This window comes from Anarhichas minor, unplaced genomic scaffold (assembly GCF_050575085.1).
Source record: "Anarhichas minor isolate MPS153535 unplaced genomic scaffold, ASM5057508v1 ptg000095l, whole genome shotgun sequence".
Classification (NCBI taxonomy): domain Eukaryota; kingdom Metazoa; phylum Chordata; class Actinopteri; order Perciformes; family Anarhichadidae; genus Anarhichas; species Anarhichas minor.
In genome coordinates, this window is record NW_027466541.1 from 453601 (window position 1) to 470247 (window position 16647).

Below are 16647 nucleotides of genomic sequence, written 5' to 3' on the forward strand. Positions count from 1 at the left end.
CCACTCTTCATTTGTTGAGTGAACAAACAACAGCTATAGCCGACAGTTATTGGATGTGTGGTGAAAATGTTTTACTGAATATTCTGCCGCCCAGATGGGTAGGGCTGTGCGCGTTGGTTCGAATGAGGTTACCGGTAGTGGTGATATACAGTATAACGGGGCAGGGGAAACAATTAAAATGATGGAAGTGCCCGATGGGAAGCGTAGGTATAAGAGACAATCCACGCTGGACCAAAGTATCCAGTTAGACGCTATAGGACAGCCTAGAGGGATTCCAAAGGAGTTCAAAGCACAAGATGAGATTAAGGCAGGACTCAAATCTATATTACCCTGGATTACTATTAACAAAAACGTTGACTGGATCAATTATATCTACTACAATCAGCAGAAGTTCATGAATTACACTGATGAGGCCTTTAAGGGGTTGGGTGAGCAGCTTCACCAGACCAGTACAATGGCATGGCAAAACAGGCAAGCATTAGATTGGATTCTAGCTGAAAAAGGTGGGGTATGTCAAATGTTTGGGAAACATTGTTGTACATTCATTCCCAATAACACTGCACCTGATGGGACATTTTCTGTTGCAATGGGGAAAATTCGGGGTTTGAGACAGGAGGTTAAGGTCAATGCTGGCAAGGGGGGGGGGGGGGGGGGGGTGGTCATGGGATTGGTTAGAACAAATTTTGGGAAAATGGGGGTCTGTGTTGGTAAAAGCAGGCATTAGCGCATTAATAGTTTTAATTGTGGCTTTTCTATTGGTATGTTGCATCGTACCCATCCTGAGGAGACAGTGCCAGAGGAGCATGGACAAACAGATGGGTGTCATGATAAACCTCCAACTGGCTCAGATGATGAACATGATGACGATTGAGCGAGGGACAAAGGCCCAGTTCGCTCAAATGGTGGTTGGACGACCGGACCTGTTTCTGGACCTGTTTCCCATTCCGGACTATCTGGAGGACTCAGATGACATGGAGGAAACAGGACTAGGAGGCATCTCAGCATAAAAACGAGAGCCTGAACTTTGTTGAAAGTACATACACGTCCAAAAATACACCACGTCACATGTTTTATTATCTGTCCAAACTGTTTCACTATAAATTGAATGTATTATAATCAGATATTTCTACACATATATTCAAAATCACGATTCATAGCCATGATTCAGATAGTCTGTGTACAAGTGTTATAGCGTAAATACATAGTTTGATCTTAGACGTTGCATCTAATGAATACCGATATATTGTTCAATATTTTGCAGAAATTAAAATGTGTGATGTATCAGTTAATACATGTTTGTGAGCAAGAACAGATTCACTTCATACCAAGAAGGTGGTCGCTTGGCGGGGAAGGACCATAAGGGAGTTTTTCCTGTAATGCAACCTGTGGGTTTTTTCGCCCTTATATGAAAGTGAACCTTAGTATTGAGTGATGTTATTTGAGTTATCTTACTAACTACAAAGGGGGGATGTGTTGAAGAAAATCATCATATAACTTAGGATTGAACTGAACACATTTTGGCTTCACAAGTAAACAGCTTATATAACACATTCTGGCTAATAGAAACATTCTTAGGAAGTGATTAGGAAGCGCCAGACAAATTGTAATAAATCTCTCCAATCTTACCAAAACATTTCCCGTAAAAGAGTTGTGTGTTCTGCCAAAAGGTTACCTTGACCCAAACAAAGTCATGAGAACATGACATAATGAAGAGGCCAGATGTGCTTTGTTTTTGGTTCAACAGACTGGTTTGATTGGTGGAAAGTAACTTAAGGGGGGTGAATCCTGACTATAAAAGTGATCTGTGAAAAGTAATACATTTGGATTTGTTTCGATATGCTGAACTGGTTGATGTTGGCTTGATCTTATTAAAACACTTCCCGCTGGTTGCAGACTTCAGTTCGCCGTCTCTTCTCGTCATTTTGCCACAACAAGGACAAAATTCAACTAAAATAGAAAGAAGTAAAATACAACAGAGTAAAAATATAAAGTGTATAATAAATGACATTCACACCAGAGCCTCATGGAAACTATAAAGTAATATTATGTTATTGAACACGTTTGTAGAAATAACTTTTATTTTCTCCTCAAAGAAACTAAAAGGTAAAATATAAAATTAAAAGTAAGTAAAATAGATTTGGTAGCTTTTTAATTTTCTTTAATCATTATTTGGATAAAAAAAAATCACAATTATGAGTCAGTTTAATTTGTCACATATAAATATATTAGATATTATTAATACTGACTCACAGAATCACTTTTTTTTCTTTTTTTTAAGTGAATATTCGATTTATATTCATCAGATGGCCAGAAAACCTAATGTGTGTAAAACCTAATGCTAATGTGTAAATAGACAACTGTCTGCTAACAAGTTCACAAAATCAACTTAAAAGTTGTGTTCGCCACTTGTTTGCCGCTGATCATAAGTGACCCCAAAAAACAAAAACAAAGTTATTGAAGGTTTCAGACACACCTGCTCTATTCCAGCCATTGTCCTGCATTCATCATTTACATATTGCTAAATTCTTTCCTGGCTAAGACATTTTTTTGTTTGAATAATACAACCCAAATAAATCCCTAATTGAAGCTAGCTTGGTGGGACCAGTTTATATATATATATATATTCCAGTTTTTGCCTTCAGAGGCACAATATTTACTTTCAGGATTATTAAATCAGAGATGTTATTTTATTTATAGTAGACATGACGTCATGATTTCCGGTTCAGTTCATACGGTCTGGGCTGCACCTTTCACGGATAGTCCGTGAACGCACCAATCATCATACTCATGAACCGGAAAGATCACAACCTCAAAGATGGCGCTCAATCTTTGTGTAGTTCCTCTCCCGCTCTTTGAATCACGGTGTCACGTTATCATTATTACATCAACATCACATGTTTAGTTTTAATTTAGAAAATAAAAAAGTATTTATACATTAATTAAAATCTCATTAGTTTACAGCAGAATCCTGTTCACGTTTACACATAAAACCCAATAAAATAATAAGTAATTATTATTTATAGTAGTTAGTAAAACTTTCTTTAACTTTTGGTTGTTTTGGGTTGTCATTAAAAAACAAATATTATATGAATATTTAGTACATTTACATATTTGTATAAAGAACATTACAAACAGAGAAGTATTGTGTTAAAAAAGTAATGCCAAATCTCGCGATACTTCCTCGCTGCAGTGACGTCACTACGCCGAGACTTCACCCATGCAAACAAAGATGGTGGCTCCCTGACCGTCCATGTGGCTCACAGAGGCAGAAGAACTCGTTCAGAACTTAATATCAACTCTTTAAATATCAGTAAACAAACGGAAGTGTGGTGGAGGTGAAGCTGCGCACAACTCAAGATGCAACACGACGACGTGAGTTTAATAAATACAGTTATTTAAAGCCGCTAATGTGCTCTGCTAACGCCTCATGCTAACGTTAGCTTACCGGTAACTGTTTTAAAGAGGATACATGTAGACTATTTAAAATATATCTATATTATATGTGTTGTCTAGTAGCTACAGTAGTCATCTTTATAATACATACATGTAGAACTGTAGTGTTGTATTAACGTGTTTAGACGGTTTGACTGTCAGCTAGCTGGGAACGTGACTCCGTTCTACAAACATCTGTTTTAATGTCTGACTTCTCTGTAAACAGACACACACTCACACACAATTTAACCTCACTCACACACAATTTAACCTCACGCACACACTCACACACAATTTAACCTCACGCACACACAATTTAACCTCACGCACACACTCACACACAATTTAACCTCACGCACACACTCACACACAATTTAACCTCACGCACACACTCACACACATACACACACACATACACACTGCAGTAACATCGTGTGTGGACTTCATTCAGCAGCACGTGACTGACTGTAGTCCTCTTTTATACGTTTATGATTAATCTGGAAAATATTGTTTCATATCTTAACAATGAGCTGGATGGGCCCAGTTTGTTTGTCTAATGTGACGTCACACTCTATTGTTAAAAAGTATTTTTATTTGTATTTATCTCCAACACGTCACTCAGACATGTTGGTAGTTTTGTGGGAACTTATTTTCTTCTATTCATCGTTTTATTAACTTTTATTTTCATGTTTCTCTTCTGAATATTCTCAGAGCTTCTCAGTGTGTTGAGTTTATTAATGAATATTGTACATTCAGAATGTAGCTACCAAGCAGCTCTTTGTGCTACTATTGTAACACTGAACACGTTGTTGTTGTTGTTGTTGTTGTTGTTGTTATTAACACACCAGCAGTGTTGTATTCTGACATGTTGACTGTGATGTGTTCAGGTGATCTGGGACATTATTGGAAACCAACAGTTCTGCTCCTTTAAAGTCAAGTAAGTCTCAAACTCATCAACTGTTCATTCATTCAGATAGTTTTATTGTTCGTGTGCACCACAGCTACAGAGAGAGAGATCTCGTTCTCCTTCATATCTCATTAAATATATAAAAACAGATGAAATAGCGCAGAAGTTAAATTATAGGCTTAAATAATATATAACATAATATATACTCGTATACTCGTGGTAGAAAGCTGCACAGTAACGAATACACTGACATGTAGTAGATGTAATAAATATAAATACACTGTGTGTGTGTGTGTGTGTGTGTGTGTGTGTGTGTGTGTGTGTGTGTGTGTGTGTGTGTGTGTGCAGGACTAAGAGTCAGGGCTTCTGTCGGAATGAGTTCAACATCACAGGGTTGTGTAACCGCTCGTCCTGCCCGCTGGCCAACAGCCAGTACGCCACCATCAGAGAGGAGAAGGGTGAGTCACTCTGCAAGACTCCTCAATGTTCTTACAGTGATGATGATTATATATATATATATATATATATATATATATATATATATATATATATATATATATATATATATATATATATATATATATATATATATATACATATATATACATATATATACATATATATACATATATACACATATATATACATATATATACATATATATACATATATATACATATATATATGTATATATATGTATATATATGTATATATATGTATATATATGTATATATATGTATATATATGTATATATATATATATATATGTGTATATATATATGTGTATATATATATATATATATATATATATGTGTATATATATATATGTATATATAAACCCTGAGAAAAAAAGGTCGAGCGTCCTGTGAGCTGTGATCTTTACTCTCATGTGGATGTTGAACACTTTCTGATTCTGAAGCTTCTACAAATGAATTCTTCTTTTCTGTCAGCGTTGCTCCTGAAGTCTCCTCTGGTTGAAGAACGCTCGTAGAACAGTTGGATCCAGACATGAGGAGAGAAGCAGCAGCTGAAGTGAATCACTAGCTGTAACGTGTGGTTGTGTTGTTCTGTCCTCAGGTCAGTGTTTCCTCTACATGAAGGTGATCGAGAGAGCAGCGTTTCCTGCTAAGATGTGGGAGAAGGTGAGCTTCACCTGTTCCTCTAATGTCTGAACACTTGTTTACGTTGCACGTTTAACCTCTCTCTATATATACACATAAATACACGTGTGTGTGTACTTCTACTATATAACTGTGTGTCTGCAGGTGAAGCTCAGTAAGAACTATGAGAAAGCTCTGGAGATGATCGATGAGAACCTGATCTACTGGCCTCGATTCATTCGACACAAATGCAAACAACGTTTCACCAAAATCACTCAGTACCTCATCCGGATGCGCAAGCTGGTCCTGAAGAGACAGTAAGTACTGCTGACGTACTGCAGTACTGCTACACAGTACTGCTACACAGTACTACTACACAGTACTGAGAACTAGTACCGCAGGAAGTAACTGTGCTCAAATAAGACAATAAAGCGCTTTAGTTTTATTTTAATACGACTTTATAAAACGTTTTACTGCTAAACTTCCTCCTCTGACGTTAAACTGTTTGTGTTTCAGGAGGAAACTAGTTCCTCTGAGCAGGAAGGTGGAGAGGAGAGAGAAGAGGAAAGAGGTGAGACACACACACACACACACACACGTCTACGCACACACACGTTGTTAACTCCTCCCGTTAACCATTACCTGTTCCCCGTCTGCAGGAGAAAGCTCTGATCGCCGCTCAGCTGGACAACGCCATCGAGAAGGAGCTGCTGGAGCGACTGAAACAGGGAACGGTACGACGACCTCGTCCTCAAAGCTTTATCCACCGCCGTCCGCCGTCCACCAGAACAGAAACAATGAAGTTGTTGTTCTGTGTTTTCAGTACGGAGACATCTACAACTTCCCCGTCCACGCCTTCGACAAAGCTCTGGAGCAGCAGGACGAGGAGAGCGAGGAGGAGGAGGAAGAGGAGGAGGAGGACGAGGACGAGGTGATGAAGGTCTCCTGCTGTGTTTGAGGTGATGTGAGTGATGTCATGCTAACGAGTCTACTTCCTGTCTGCAGGACGTCGGCAAGAGAGAGTTTGTAGCAGAAGAAGAAGTGGAGGAGAGCGACCTGAGCGACTTCGAGGTAAAAAGACATCAGAGGAGTCAGAGCTCCGCCTCCTGTGGTCTCGATTTTCAAAATAAAAGTCCTGCTCCTCTATAGAAACAGAACCATGATGACTAGAAGCAGAGAACTAGAACATGTCTTTAGTGCAGAACAACAGTTATGATGACATCATTAAAAACACAAGTTACATTTATTTTATTAATAATAAACATAATTATTATTTAATTTATTTGAAGACGATTGAATCTATAAATACACGATTCAAAGTTTAAACGAGTAATTAAAAAAACATTTGGAAAGTACTAATAAACAGTTTTATATTAAATATGTTGACCTGTTTGATGAATATTTAATATTTAAACTCGTTTAATGAAACCGTTCAGAGCTTTTAATGTGAAATTCAGAATCTGTCGTCATGAAGCTGGTTAGATTTCTAGAAGCTTCTTTTCATCTTTACAACATTAAAACATTCAACTTTAAACTTCTCGTGTGTTTTATGAAGCGCTTAGTTTAGATGAGTTAAACTCTTATTATAACTTTATTATAATATAAAGATGAAGACGATGTTTTTAACATTGAGTATTTTCTGTTTCTTCTCAGGACATGAACAAACTGAGGACGAGCAGCGACGAGGAGGAGCAAGACGAGGAAGAGGAGTCGTCCAGTGAGGAGGAGATGGAGGTGGAGAGGAAGACGAAGGCCTCCGGGTCTAAAGGTAAATCTCCGGCCAGCGGCTCGGCGGCGAGGAAGAAGCGAGCGTTCGTGGAGATCGAGTACGAGACAGAGCCCGCCCCCAAGAGCACAGCCACGTCGTGATGTCACAGCCCTCTGCGGCCAATCAGACGGTGACTCTCTGCTGAGGACACGCCCCCTCATCAGGCTGCTTAATGGACACACAGGACGGATCTGACCTGGAATCAGATCAGATCACCCGAAGTGACTTTATCTTCTTCAGAATAACTGTTTTGTTTTATTAAATATTGAGTTGGTAATAATCTGTGAAAACAAAGAAACGGTGTCAATAAATCAATTTTGGAAGAAAATGTAAAGCTTCTGGTTTTCTGTGTTTCTGTAGATTAACAAACTGTTTTATTTTAAACAATCTACCGACGATATTAATGTGCAACGTAAGACCTGAACTAAGAAGAGAAACTTTATTATTTTGGTGACAAAATACGACATAAAAAGACATAATTTTTTAGCACCTGCATTTTATTTTTCAATGTTTCTCAGTTCATGTTTTATTATTATTAACAGTGATTATTAACTGATTAACAGTGGGAATAAAGATTTATTATGTAAAGATGTACTTTTAGTTTTTAGAAAATATCTCAGAGTAAATTAGATTATATGGAGGTCAAAGGTCACTGACCTGTGATAACTAAAGAGTTCATATGTTCACTATGACATAAAATAATTCACACGTTCACTATGACAGTCTCAGGATGAAATGAAGTGATAACATGATTGTTGGGGAAAAAGGTGGCCATTCTAATTAATACCTATACTACGACTTTGTTGACACGCCAATTGTTTTGCACTAATATTTAGAATGCAGTGCTTTCGTACCTCTGCACTGTTATTACTACTCAAACTCCAACGCCCCTAAAACTGACTAACAAACGTGTCCTTTCATGTGCTTTATTAGTCCGATCATTCTAAAGCCAGTATTACCTTAATAAACAAAAGTACTGAACGCAGTACAAAACATTTGTCCTTCTATTCTCTCCAGAGTGGTTTGGTCTGAAGGTGCAGATGAATCTAAAAGAAGCACATCGAGTCATCAGCGTATATACAGTATATATATATATATATATACTTTATTTACAAACGACTGAATCCTCACGGTCGTACAATGACGAGGTTCAGCTGAAGAAAATCACAGATTTAGAATATAAATAGTCAAAGAATCATAAGAAGCATGTTTGTTTGTTTTACTTTAGCAGACAGAAAATCATCGTTACAGGAAAGAAATAAAACGTTCAGAGCGCTTCACAGCCGAGCGATCGCAGATTAAAAACGGCTTCTTTAATCTCCGGTTTGTGGTTTCAGATTTATTCACTTTCAACCTTTGAAATGCAGTTTTTGTAACAAACACTCATTTAAAATTCAACGTACAGCAAAGGTTAGTTGTTACATTTTGAAAACAATTGTAGCGGTTTTGTTTATTGATCACATTTAGGAATTAGGGGGCTTGTAAGGAGAGCAACACTGCCCCCTACAGGACGAGCGCTGTAAGGAGAGCAACACTTCCCCCTACAGGACGAGCGCTGTAAGGACAGCAACACTGCCGCCTACAGGACGAGCGCTGCTGCGCTATAACAAACTCCTTAATGTTTGTTTCTTAAATGAAATGGTTGTTTTCCTTTGGCGAAGGGAAGCTTAAGGCAGCGTCACAACAAACCTCCAGACAACAGCTTTGATTTCACCGATTTGCTTTTGTGACCTTTTGGTTTCTGGAAACTTTGTTAAAATGGTTGAAAAGCGTCGACGAGGAAACAAACTTCTTTCGTGCAGGTTATTGAGCGATGACGAGACGTTAGAGGGTGACGAGTTTTAGAGTGAGGAAGGATCAGAAGCGTCACAGCTGAAGAAGACTTCTGTCCACCAATCAGAGGACGAGGAGCAGGAGTGACATCACTCCCCATTCAGACCGACGTGGACTCGGTTAAAACTCTGTGTTGAAGCGGACCAGATGTCCTCAAACAGCACCGGCTTTAAGACCCTTCACACTTCAGTAGTGACCGGACGTGAACACGAGGTCTGAGCCTGAACCAGAACCTGAACAGACGGGATCCAAGTGAGCCGCACTTCTTAGTTACAGAACAAGTACGGAGTCCCAGAGGAGCCAAATGCAACAACTAATGACTGAGCGTGTGCAGAGTCATGTAATAATTACTGTTTATATATAATTTCTAAAATTGTTCAAATTACGATGAACAACTAACAGAATGACTTTATGTCAAAATGATCACCTGACTACGACTAAAGGAAAAGAACAGAAACATGTTTTATTATTTAAATCATGATTATGAGCCAGTAAAGTAAATTAAACATTAATCTCAGAATTGTGACTTTCTATTAGGATTCTCATAACAATACATTTATCTGTTATTGGCTGATTTAAATGTGATTTGTTTTCCTTTGATATTATCTTGCTCATCAGAAGTTTTATTATTCGTGCATTTATTATTATTTTACTCTAAAAATTTACCATTTTAATAACACGGAAACTAATAAAATACATGATCAATAATCAAACATACGACAACAAATAAAGAAAAGTAAAAGTGGGAGTAAAACGTGAAACACATCGACTGATTAAAGGTTTCTTTTATCTCTTTAATAACTCATTATTAGTGCATTGTTGGTTTATTAGTGATACTTTGACCTGTTGGGGACATTTGTTCCTTCTGGGACTCGTTCAGACATCGAGATGAAACGTTTCTCAGCTTTTCTTTAATCTGAATATTTCTGTATTGAAGCAGTTTTAGAGAATATTCATATTTTAGAGCTGGATTAATTTAGTGTAACTCTGAACATCAATGAGAGCAGAGTCATTTAAAGTCAGAGCTGAACTCACTGATTTTGTTTCAAACACTCAACCGTTACGTTTCACTCTCTTCTGTCGGCTTCTTTTCGTTCGTGACCTTTAAATGAAAGAACACTTTTACTTTGGAGTCTTTAAAACGTGTCGATAACGTTCAGCGGAGCCACGACGGTGTTTCTGTCTGAACAGGATTCACTGCCCGACCCCGTTAGATGAACTGGTTTCAGGTCAGTTTTGGATCGGGGTCCTGAATGTTGTACAAAGACCTGTAATGTGTGCAGGTGAGTTCATATGTGGGTCTATTGTGTACCGAGGTTCTGGCTCTCCTACACTGGTACTCCAGTGGTTTAGAGCGCGTCTGAGCGAGTCCGTCTGCAGCACAACAAAGGTTTTAAAGTCGCACTTCTACGAGGATGGAACCGTGTTAGAGACTGAAGCAGTAACGGCCGAGAGCTCCACACCTTTAGAACGTAATACGGGTCAAACTTCCAGAAACCCTGGATTCTAGAACTTTAGCAAAGAAACCTGGTTCCGTCCTTCTGAAGAACCGTCCGGCCTCGTCTAACCTTCAGAAAGATCCTCCAGAGCCACAGAAGCACTTCTGAGTGGAAACAAACACGGAGTAGCTTTTAACCTGGTGGTCAGAACGAGTAGACCGCCTCCAGAGGAGAATCTAACCTCCGACTCTAAAGGTCTACGAATCCACATCTACGACGTAAACTCGTCTTCTGATACTCAGAAACACAACGGACTAGAAGGTCAAAGGGCAGCCGCTTTCTTCTGGTTCAGAGGAAACTCAAGTGACATGAAGAGTTCTTTGTCAAACTGAAAAAGAAGAAGAAGAAGAAGAACCTGGAATGTGTTCAGGCCGCTCCGTTAGGAGTTAACGGACGTGAGGAATTCATTTTAAGACTTTTCTCTCAACTGAACAAATGCTGGGATGTCACACAGGAACAAGACGTTAGTACGACTATGAATCCAAACGTCCAATCAGAGAGGACGTCAAGAGTTTGGACGATTGGATCTTATAGCAGATTAGATTGGATCTAAATTTGAAGGTTTGGACTCCAGGTGGTTCTTGATCTGGTACTGAGAATCAGTCCAGAGTTGGAACTTGGGTCATCCGCATTTTAAGTAAAGTGTAGTCCAGAGTGTGTGTGTGTGTGGGGGGGGGGGGGGGGGGGGGGGGGTTATAGTTTTGTCCAAATTCCAGGCATTGAATCTTTTGTCTCGTTGGCGTTTTACATTTGAGACAAAAGGTAGCTGGACTGCCTTCCAGTGGATCTTCAGTCGGGATCTTCAGTCGGGTCCCAGTTGTCTGGTGGTGGGTGAGGGTGGTTCTGTTCTGGGCTTACATCGGTGCAGCGAGCCTGGATGTGAGGGGGAAGGAGGTCTCAATTAGGACCAGGGGCGGTCCAGCTGGAGCCGAGGCTCTGAATCCGTCAGAAGGAATGTTGGAACTTGGGTGATTTGCATTTTGGTGATCAGATATATTCTATCGGGGTCTCGTAACTTTACTTGTCTTCTTGGGACAAGACTAGTCCAAGTTTGGACTGCGGTGGACAGGGTCCAGACTTGGAAGAGACGGGGGTCCGGAGGGTCCTCCAGGAAGATGCTCGTCTAGTGATGGGCTTAGAGACTACCTTTAGGTCAATCACGCTTGGATGTGAGCTGGAGAAAGACTGGACTTGGACCAGGGCTCTGGACTTGGACCAGGGCTCTGGTCCAGACTAAGAACTAAGGCGACCCCTTTTGGTGTAGAGTGGTCTGGTTCAAACGTGAGCCTTGTATTTATACTTCCCTCTCGTGGGACCGGGTTAGTCCAGAATTTGAACAACCCTCACTTTGGGTCGGGCCAACAGTGCTCCAAACTTGGAAGGTCCGGAGGGTGATCCAGTTTTTGGGGGCAAAGGGTTTTCTAGTGATGGGCATCGTGACCCAGCGGGATCCAAGGGTTGGAACACTGATGCAGATTTGAGACCTGGTCCACAGACGTCTTGATAGATACTGGATTTGGTGAAAGGTCCTGATTTAATGGTTGAGTCTTGTTTTGGGTTCTGAACTGAGGTCTGGATTCACCAACAGCTGGTCGGACTGTTGAATGTAATCCAGCTGAATCCAGTCTGACGCACTCTGCATAGAGGACTCATGGGGGGGTCTCTGTGTGCGCCTGTCGTTCCCGTCTGTGGTTAGCAGCTGCAGCCTTCTTTGGCTGGCTGGCTGTCGGCGTTCAGGCGGCCGCCCTGCGGCGCGGACGGTTTGTGCTGGACTCCCGACTCGGCTGCGTTCAGGTCCAGACTGCCATCTTGGATGTTCTGGTAAATCCTCTTTGCCGCTTCCAGGAAGGCCTCCTCCACGTTCTCCCCTCTGATGAAGACGAGGGAGACATTAAGACACACACACACAGAAACAAGTCTGACAGATCAGATTCCAGACTATAAAAGGTGGACGAAGTACTCGGATCTCCGACTTCATTAGATAATAACTCACCAAGACCTCCCAGCTCACGGGACCCTTGGTGGGTCTTTGTGAGTTGGTCAAAGTAAAGATGAAATGAACAAATACTCTGGTAGAAGTTAAAAAATGGCTTCGTTCAAAGTGCTGCCGGCTCAGCAATCAAAAAGTACAACAAGTACCTCTGAGGTGTGTGTGTGTGTGTGTGTACTCACGTCTTAGCGCTGGCCTCTAGAAACAGTAAACCTGGAACAGGAAGTAGAATCAGCGTGACGATCTTTTTATTCGATGACGTCAAACAAACACAAAGTGACGACTCACCGTTCTCCTCAGCGAACTGTTTGGCCTCCTCGTACGTCACGTCTCTCTGAGCCTCCAGGTCGGCCTTGTTACCGATCAGAATGATCACCTGGACACAAACACACAGGTGAGACTCCAGGAAGCTGTAGAAACCAACGTTATTGACAGTTTCATCTCTCCGACGGTCCTTGAACACATCGTGTGTGAAGAACGCTTCCATCAGAAAAAGGAACCAAAACGAAGTTTAAAGTTGTGATATTTCATAAAAACATTTTATTCTTCATGTTCTCATTATAAATGTCTCCTCTAATAAAGAGTTCACTTTCACCAGAATGTGTAAAAACATTAAAGTGTGAAACTATGAAGTCATGATTGATTCATCTGAGACCAACAGTCATGTGACAACAAACCAGAGAGCTCCCTGTGTTTGGGTTGGTCAGGTGTGTGTGTGTGTGTGTGTGTGTGTGTGTGTGTGTGTGTGTGTGCTCACTGTGTTTGGGTTGATCAGGTGTGTGTGTGTGTGTGTGTGTGTGTGTGTGTGTGTGTGTGTGCTCACTGTGTTTGGGTTGGTCAGGTTTCTTGCATCTGTCAACCAGCTGCTCAGGTGATTATAAGTACTTCTCCTAAAAACACAGAAACAAAGTTATTCACCTAAAGATCAAACGGATATCACACACACAGTCTCTCTCTCACACACACTACCTGGTGATGTCGTACACCATGAGGGCCCCGGCGGCCCCTCTGTAATAAGACCTGGTGACGGCCCTGAAGCGCTCCTGACCGGCCGTGTCCCAAATCTGCAGCTTCACCTTCTGACCGTTGACCTCCATGATCCTGGTCCCGAACTCCACCCCGATGGTGTGAGGACAGTCCGCCATGACTGTGTGTGTGTACACACACACACACACACACACACACACACACACACACACACACACACACACACACACACACACACACACACACACACACACACACACACACACACACACACACACACACACACACACAATGTGTTTCTAGTCTCTGATCATGTTTCATTGTAAACAACCAATCAGTGTTTAGACCAACAGGAGGAGAGCTAGTAACGTTAGCAGCACTGCTAACGGCTAACCAACAGGAGGAGAGCTAGTAACGTTAGCAGCACCGCTAACGGCTAACCAACAGGAGGAGAGCTAGTAACGTTAGCAGCACCGCTAACGGCTAACCAACAGGAGGAGAGCTAGTAACGTTAGCAGCACCGCTAACGGCTAACCAACAGGAGGAGAGCTAGTAACGTTAGCAGCACCGCTAACCAACAGGAGTAGAGCTAGTAACGTTAGCAGCACCGCTAACGGCTAACCAACAGGAGTGGAGCTAGTAACGTTAGCAGCACCGCTAACGGCTAACCAACAGGAGGAGAGCTAGTAACGTTAGCAGCACCGCTAACGGCTAACCAACAGGAGGAGAGCTAGTAACGTTAGCAGCACCGCTAACGGCTAACCAACAGGAGGAGAGCTAGTAACGTTAGCAGCACCGCTAACGGCTAACCAACAGGAGGAGAGCTAGTAACGTTAGCAGCACCGCTAACGGCTAACCAACAGGAGGAGAGCTAGTAACGTTAGCAGCACCGCTAACGGCTAACCAACGGAGGAGAGCTAGTAACGTTAGCAGCACCGCTAACGGCTAACCAACAGGAGGAGAGCTAGTAACGTTAGCAGCACCGCTAACGGCTAACCAACAGGAGGAGAGCTAGTAACGTTAGCAGCACCGCTAACGGCTAACCAACAGGAGGAGAGCTAGTAACGTTAGCAGCACCGCTAACGGCTAACCAACGGAGGAGAGCTAGTAACGTTAGCAGCACCGCTAACGGCTAACCAACAGGAGGAGAGCTAGTAACGTTAGCAGCACCGCTAACGGCTAACCAACAGGAGGAGAGCTAGTAACGTTAGCAGCACCGCTAACGGCTAACCAACAGGAGGAGAGCTAGTAACGTTAGCAGCACCGATAAAGGATAACCAACAGGAGGAGAGCTAGTAACGTTAGCAGCACCGCTAACGGCTAACCAACAGGAGGTTCACTTCAGTTACATTATGATGCCTTCAGGCTCTGCTCAGTTAACATGAGTACTGGCTGAAGGTACATTATAACGTTATGATGTGTTCACATGTCATCTGTAAAATGTAGTTTTGGTGATAAACTTGAATAAATCCAGTAGTTTGGAGATGTTTATGAATATAAAATAGATATTAGAGATGAATTATGATGTTTAACTTCTAACACGAGCTCTAAGAACATTATTATACATCATTAATGATAACGATTCATGTGAGGATGAGAAGCCGCAGAGAAGAAGAAAGGACTCACATTTCTTCTCTGTGAACTGATGCAGCAGACAAGACTTTCCTACTCCCATATCACCTGAGAGAGAGAGACACAGAGAGAGAGACATGAGGTCAGACCGTCACCACGACCACAGAAAGTGAATCAGATCACTTCTGTTTGAACTTTTCTCGTTACACTGACTGTAAATTTGATAGAATCACAATCATGACATCATCAATGTTGATCTACTTCCTGTTGTGTCCATCATCATCATCATGACTCATCAAACTCACCGATGATGATGTACTTGAAGATGTAGGAGTAGTTATAAGGTGCAGCCGTCATCTTGATGCTGTGAGGAAAAGAAAAGACAGGAAGACAGAGTTCAGACAGAGTCCACATCAGTCCACATCCTGTCAGAGAGTCCCGATGCTGAAACCAACTTTCACATTTGTAAAAGCTTTATTCTATTTGTGAAAATACAAAAAGAAAAAGAGAGATTTCACATCTAGACCACATTGGACCGGGACCAGAAGAAAAACCACTACAGTTAGATGGGTTGAATCTAGACTAGATAATCCCAGAGAAGCCAGAGACTCTTTAAGACCCAGTCAGACCACGTCGTGGAAACACTGGAAACCAGTAACATTGGTTTTAAGACCTGGTCCATGTGGTCTAGATGTGGAGGAAAAGAAGCAGTGAAATCTCACAAATCTGAAATTGTGTTCAAGTGTAATTATCTGGCTTCTCTGAGACAATCTAGTCCTGATCTGACCGGTCTAAATCTAGTGGTCTCTGATCTGGACCTGGTCTCATGTGGTCTGGGCGTGACAAAAACAAATAAATCTCACTTTTTTTGCATTTTTCACAAAAAGGAAGCAGCCAGCTATGCTAACACACAGCTAGGCTAACACACCGAGCTCATCTCATAGCACGAGCCGTTAACCGCCGTGACAGTCTCGCGGTGTGAATGCGGTCATTTTTAGCGGAAGTATTAAACACCATCAGCTGACTTCTGTGTTAGCTTAATTCCGGAGCTAACATGCTAACAGCTGCAGTAATGTCAACGCCTATGCTAGCAGGCTAGCAGGCAGGAGGCCACTTTTAATCAACGGTAATGAGATAATAAAGCAATGAGTTGAACATGCTGGTGCTTTACCTTCGGTCCGGGTGTCTATCTAACCGGTAAACCTGATTAAAGTGGTGATTAGACGGGTAGTTATCTTTTAGTTAGCTGGTTAGCCCGGTGATCCGTCAGGAAGCCTCTCTTCCGTGATTATTCTTCTTCTGCGGCGATAAACATGGGAAACACCGCGAGACTTGGGATGTTTACCGCCACCCAGCGGACGAGAGGAGGACAGTCACACAGACGGACTATTTATATATGATAATATTATTATTTAATGATGAATAAAAATGAGTGTTCTTGTGTTTATTATTATTTGTGTGTGATTTGTCTTTTGAAGAATTGTGACTGTTTTATGTATTTTAAGGGATTTCACACTTTCCATGTTAAATTAAGGTAAGCAGGTGAGTGTTGCTGAGTGT

The 16647-nt window shown here is 41.4% G+C and overlaps 2 protein-coding genes across 2 annotated transcripts; one reads left to right on the forward strand and one right to left on the reverse strand.

The window, feature by feature from the left end:
- Positions 1-3212: 3212 nt before the first annotated feature.
- Positions 3213-7540, forward strand: mak16 (MAK16 homolog (S. cerevisiae)). The gene is made up of 10 exons (XM_076082429.1): positions 3213-3372; positions 4320-4369; positions 4688-4797; positions 5416-5480; positions 5604-5755; positions 5955-6009; positions 6098-6172; positions 6262-6369; positions 6444-6509; positions 7092-7540. Exons 1-10 carry the CDS (start codon positions 3358-3360, stop codon positions 7305-7307), a joined length of 912 nt encoding a protein of 303 aa, XP_075938544.1. The 5' UTR covers positions 3213-3357; the 3' UTR covers positions 7308-7540.
- A 739-nt stretch (positions 7541-8279) lies between these two features.
- On the reverse strand, positions 8280-16394 carry LOC142939207 (ras-related protein Rab-14-like). The gene is made up of 8 exons (XM_076082437.1): positions 16259-16394; positions 15393-15451; positions 15142-15195; positions 13498-13675; positions 13352-13418; positions 12817-12904; positions 12711-12741; positions 8280-12408 (listed from the first exon to the last, which is right to left on the reverse strand). Exons 2-8 carry the CDS (start codon positions 15442-15444, stop codon positions 12231-12233), a joined length of 648 nt encoding a protein of 215 aa, XP_075938552.1. The 5' UTR covers positions 15445-15451; positions 16259-16394; the 3' UTR covers positions 8280-12230.
- Positions 16395-16647: the final 253 nt, after the last annotated feature.

Coding starts and splice junctions, on each gene's coding strand:
- mak16 (XM_076082429.1), top strand. Junction 5,756..5,954: donor AAGCTGGTCCTGAAGAGACA/GTAAGTACTGCT, acceptor TTTGTGTTTCAG/GAGGAAACTAGTTCCTCTGA. Junction 6,010..6,097: donor GGAGAGAGAAGAGGAAAGAG/GTGAGACACACA, acceptor CCCCGTCTGCAG/GAGAAAGCTCTGATCGCCGC.
- LOC142939207 (XM_076082437.1), bottom strand. CDS start 15,444: ATGACGGCTGCACCTTATAACTACTCCTACATCTTCAAGTACATCATC. Junction 12,905..13,351: donor ACCTGACCAACCCAAACACA/GTGAGCACACAC, acceptor GTTTGTGTCCAG/GTGATCATTCTGATCGGTAA. Junction 12,742..12,816: donor ACAGTTCGCTGAGGAGAACG/GTGAGTCGTCAC, acceptor TTCCTGTTCCAG/GTTTACTGTTTCTAGAGGCC.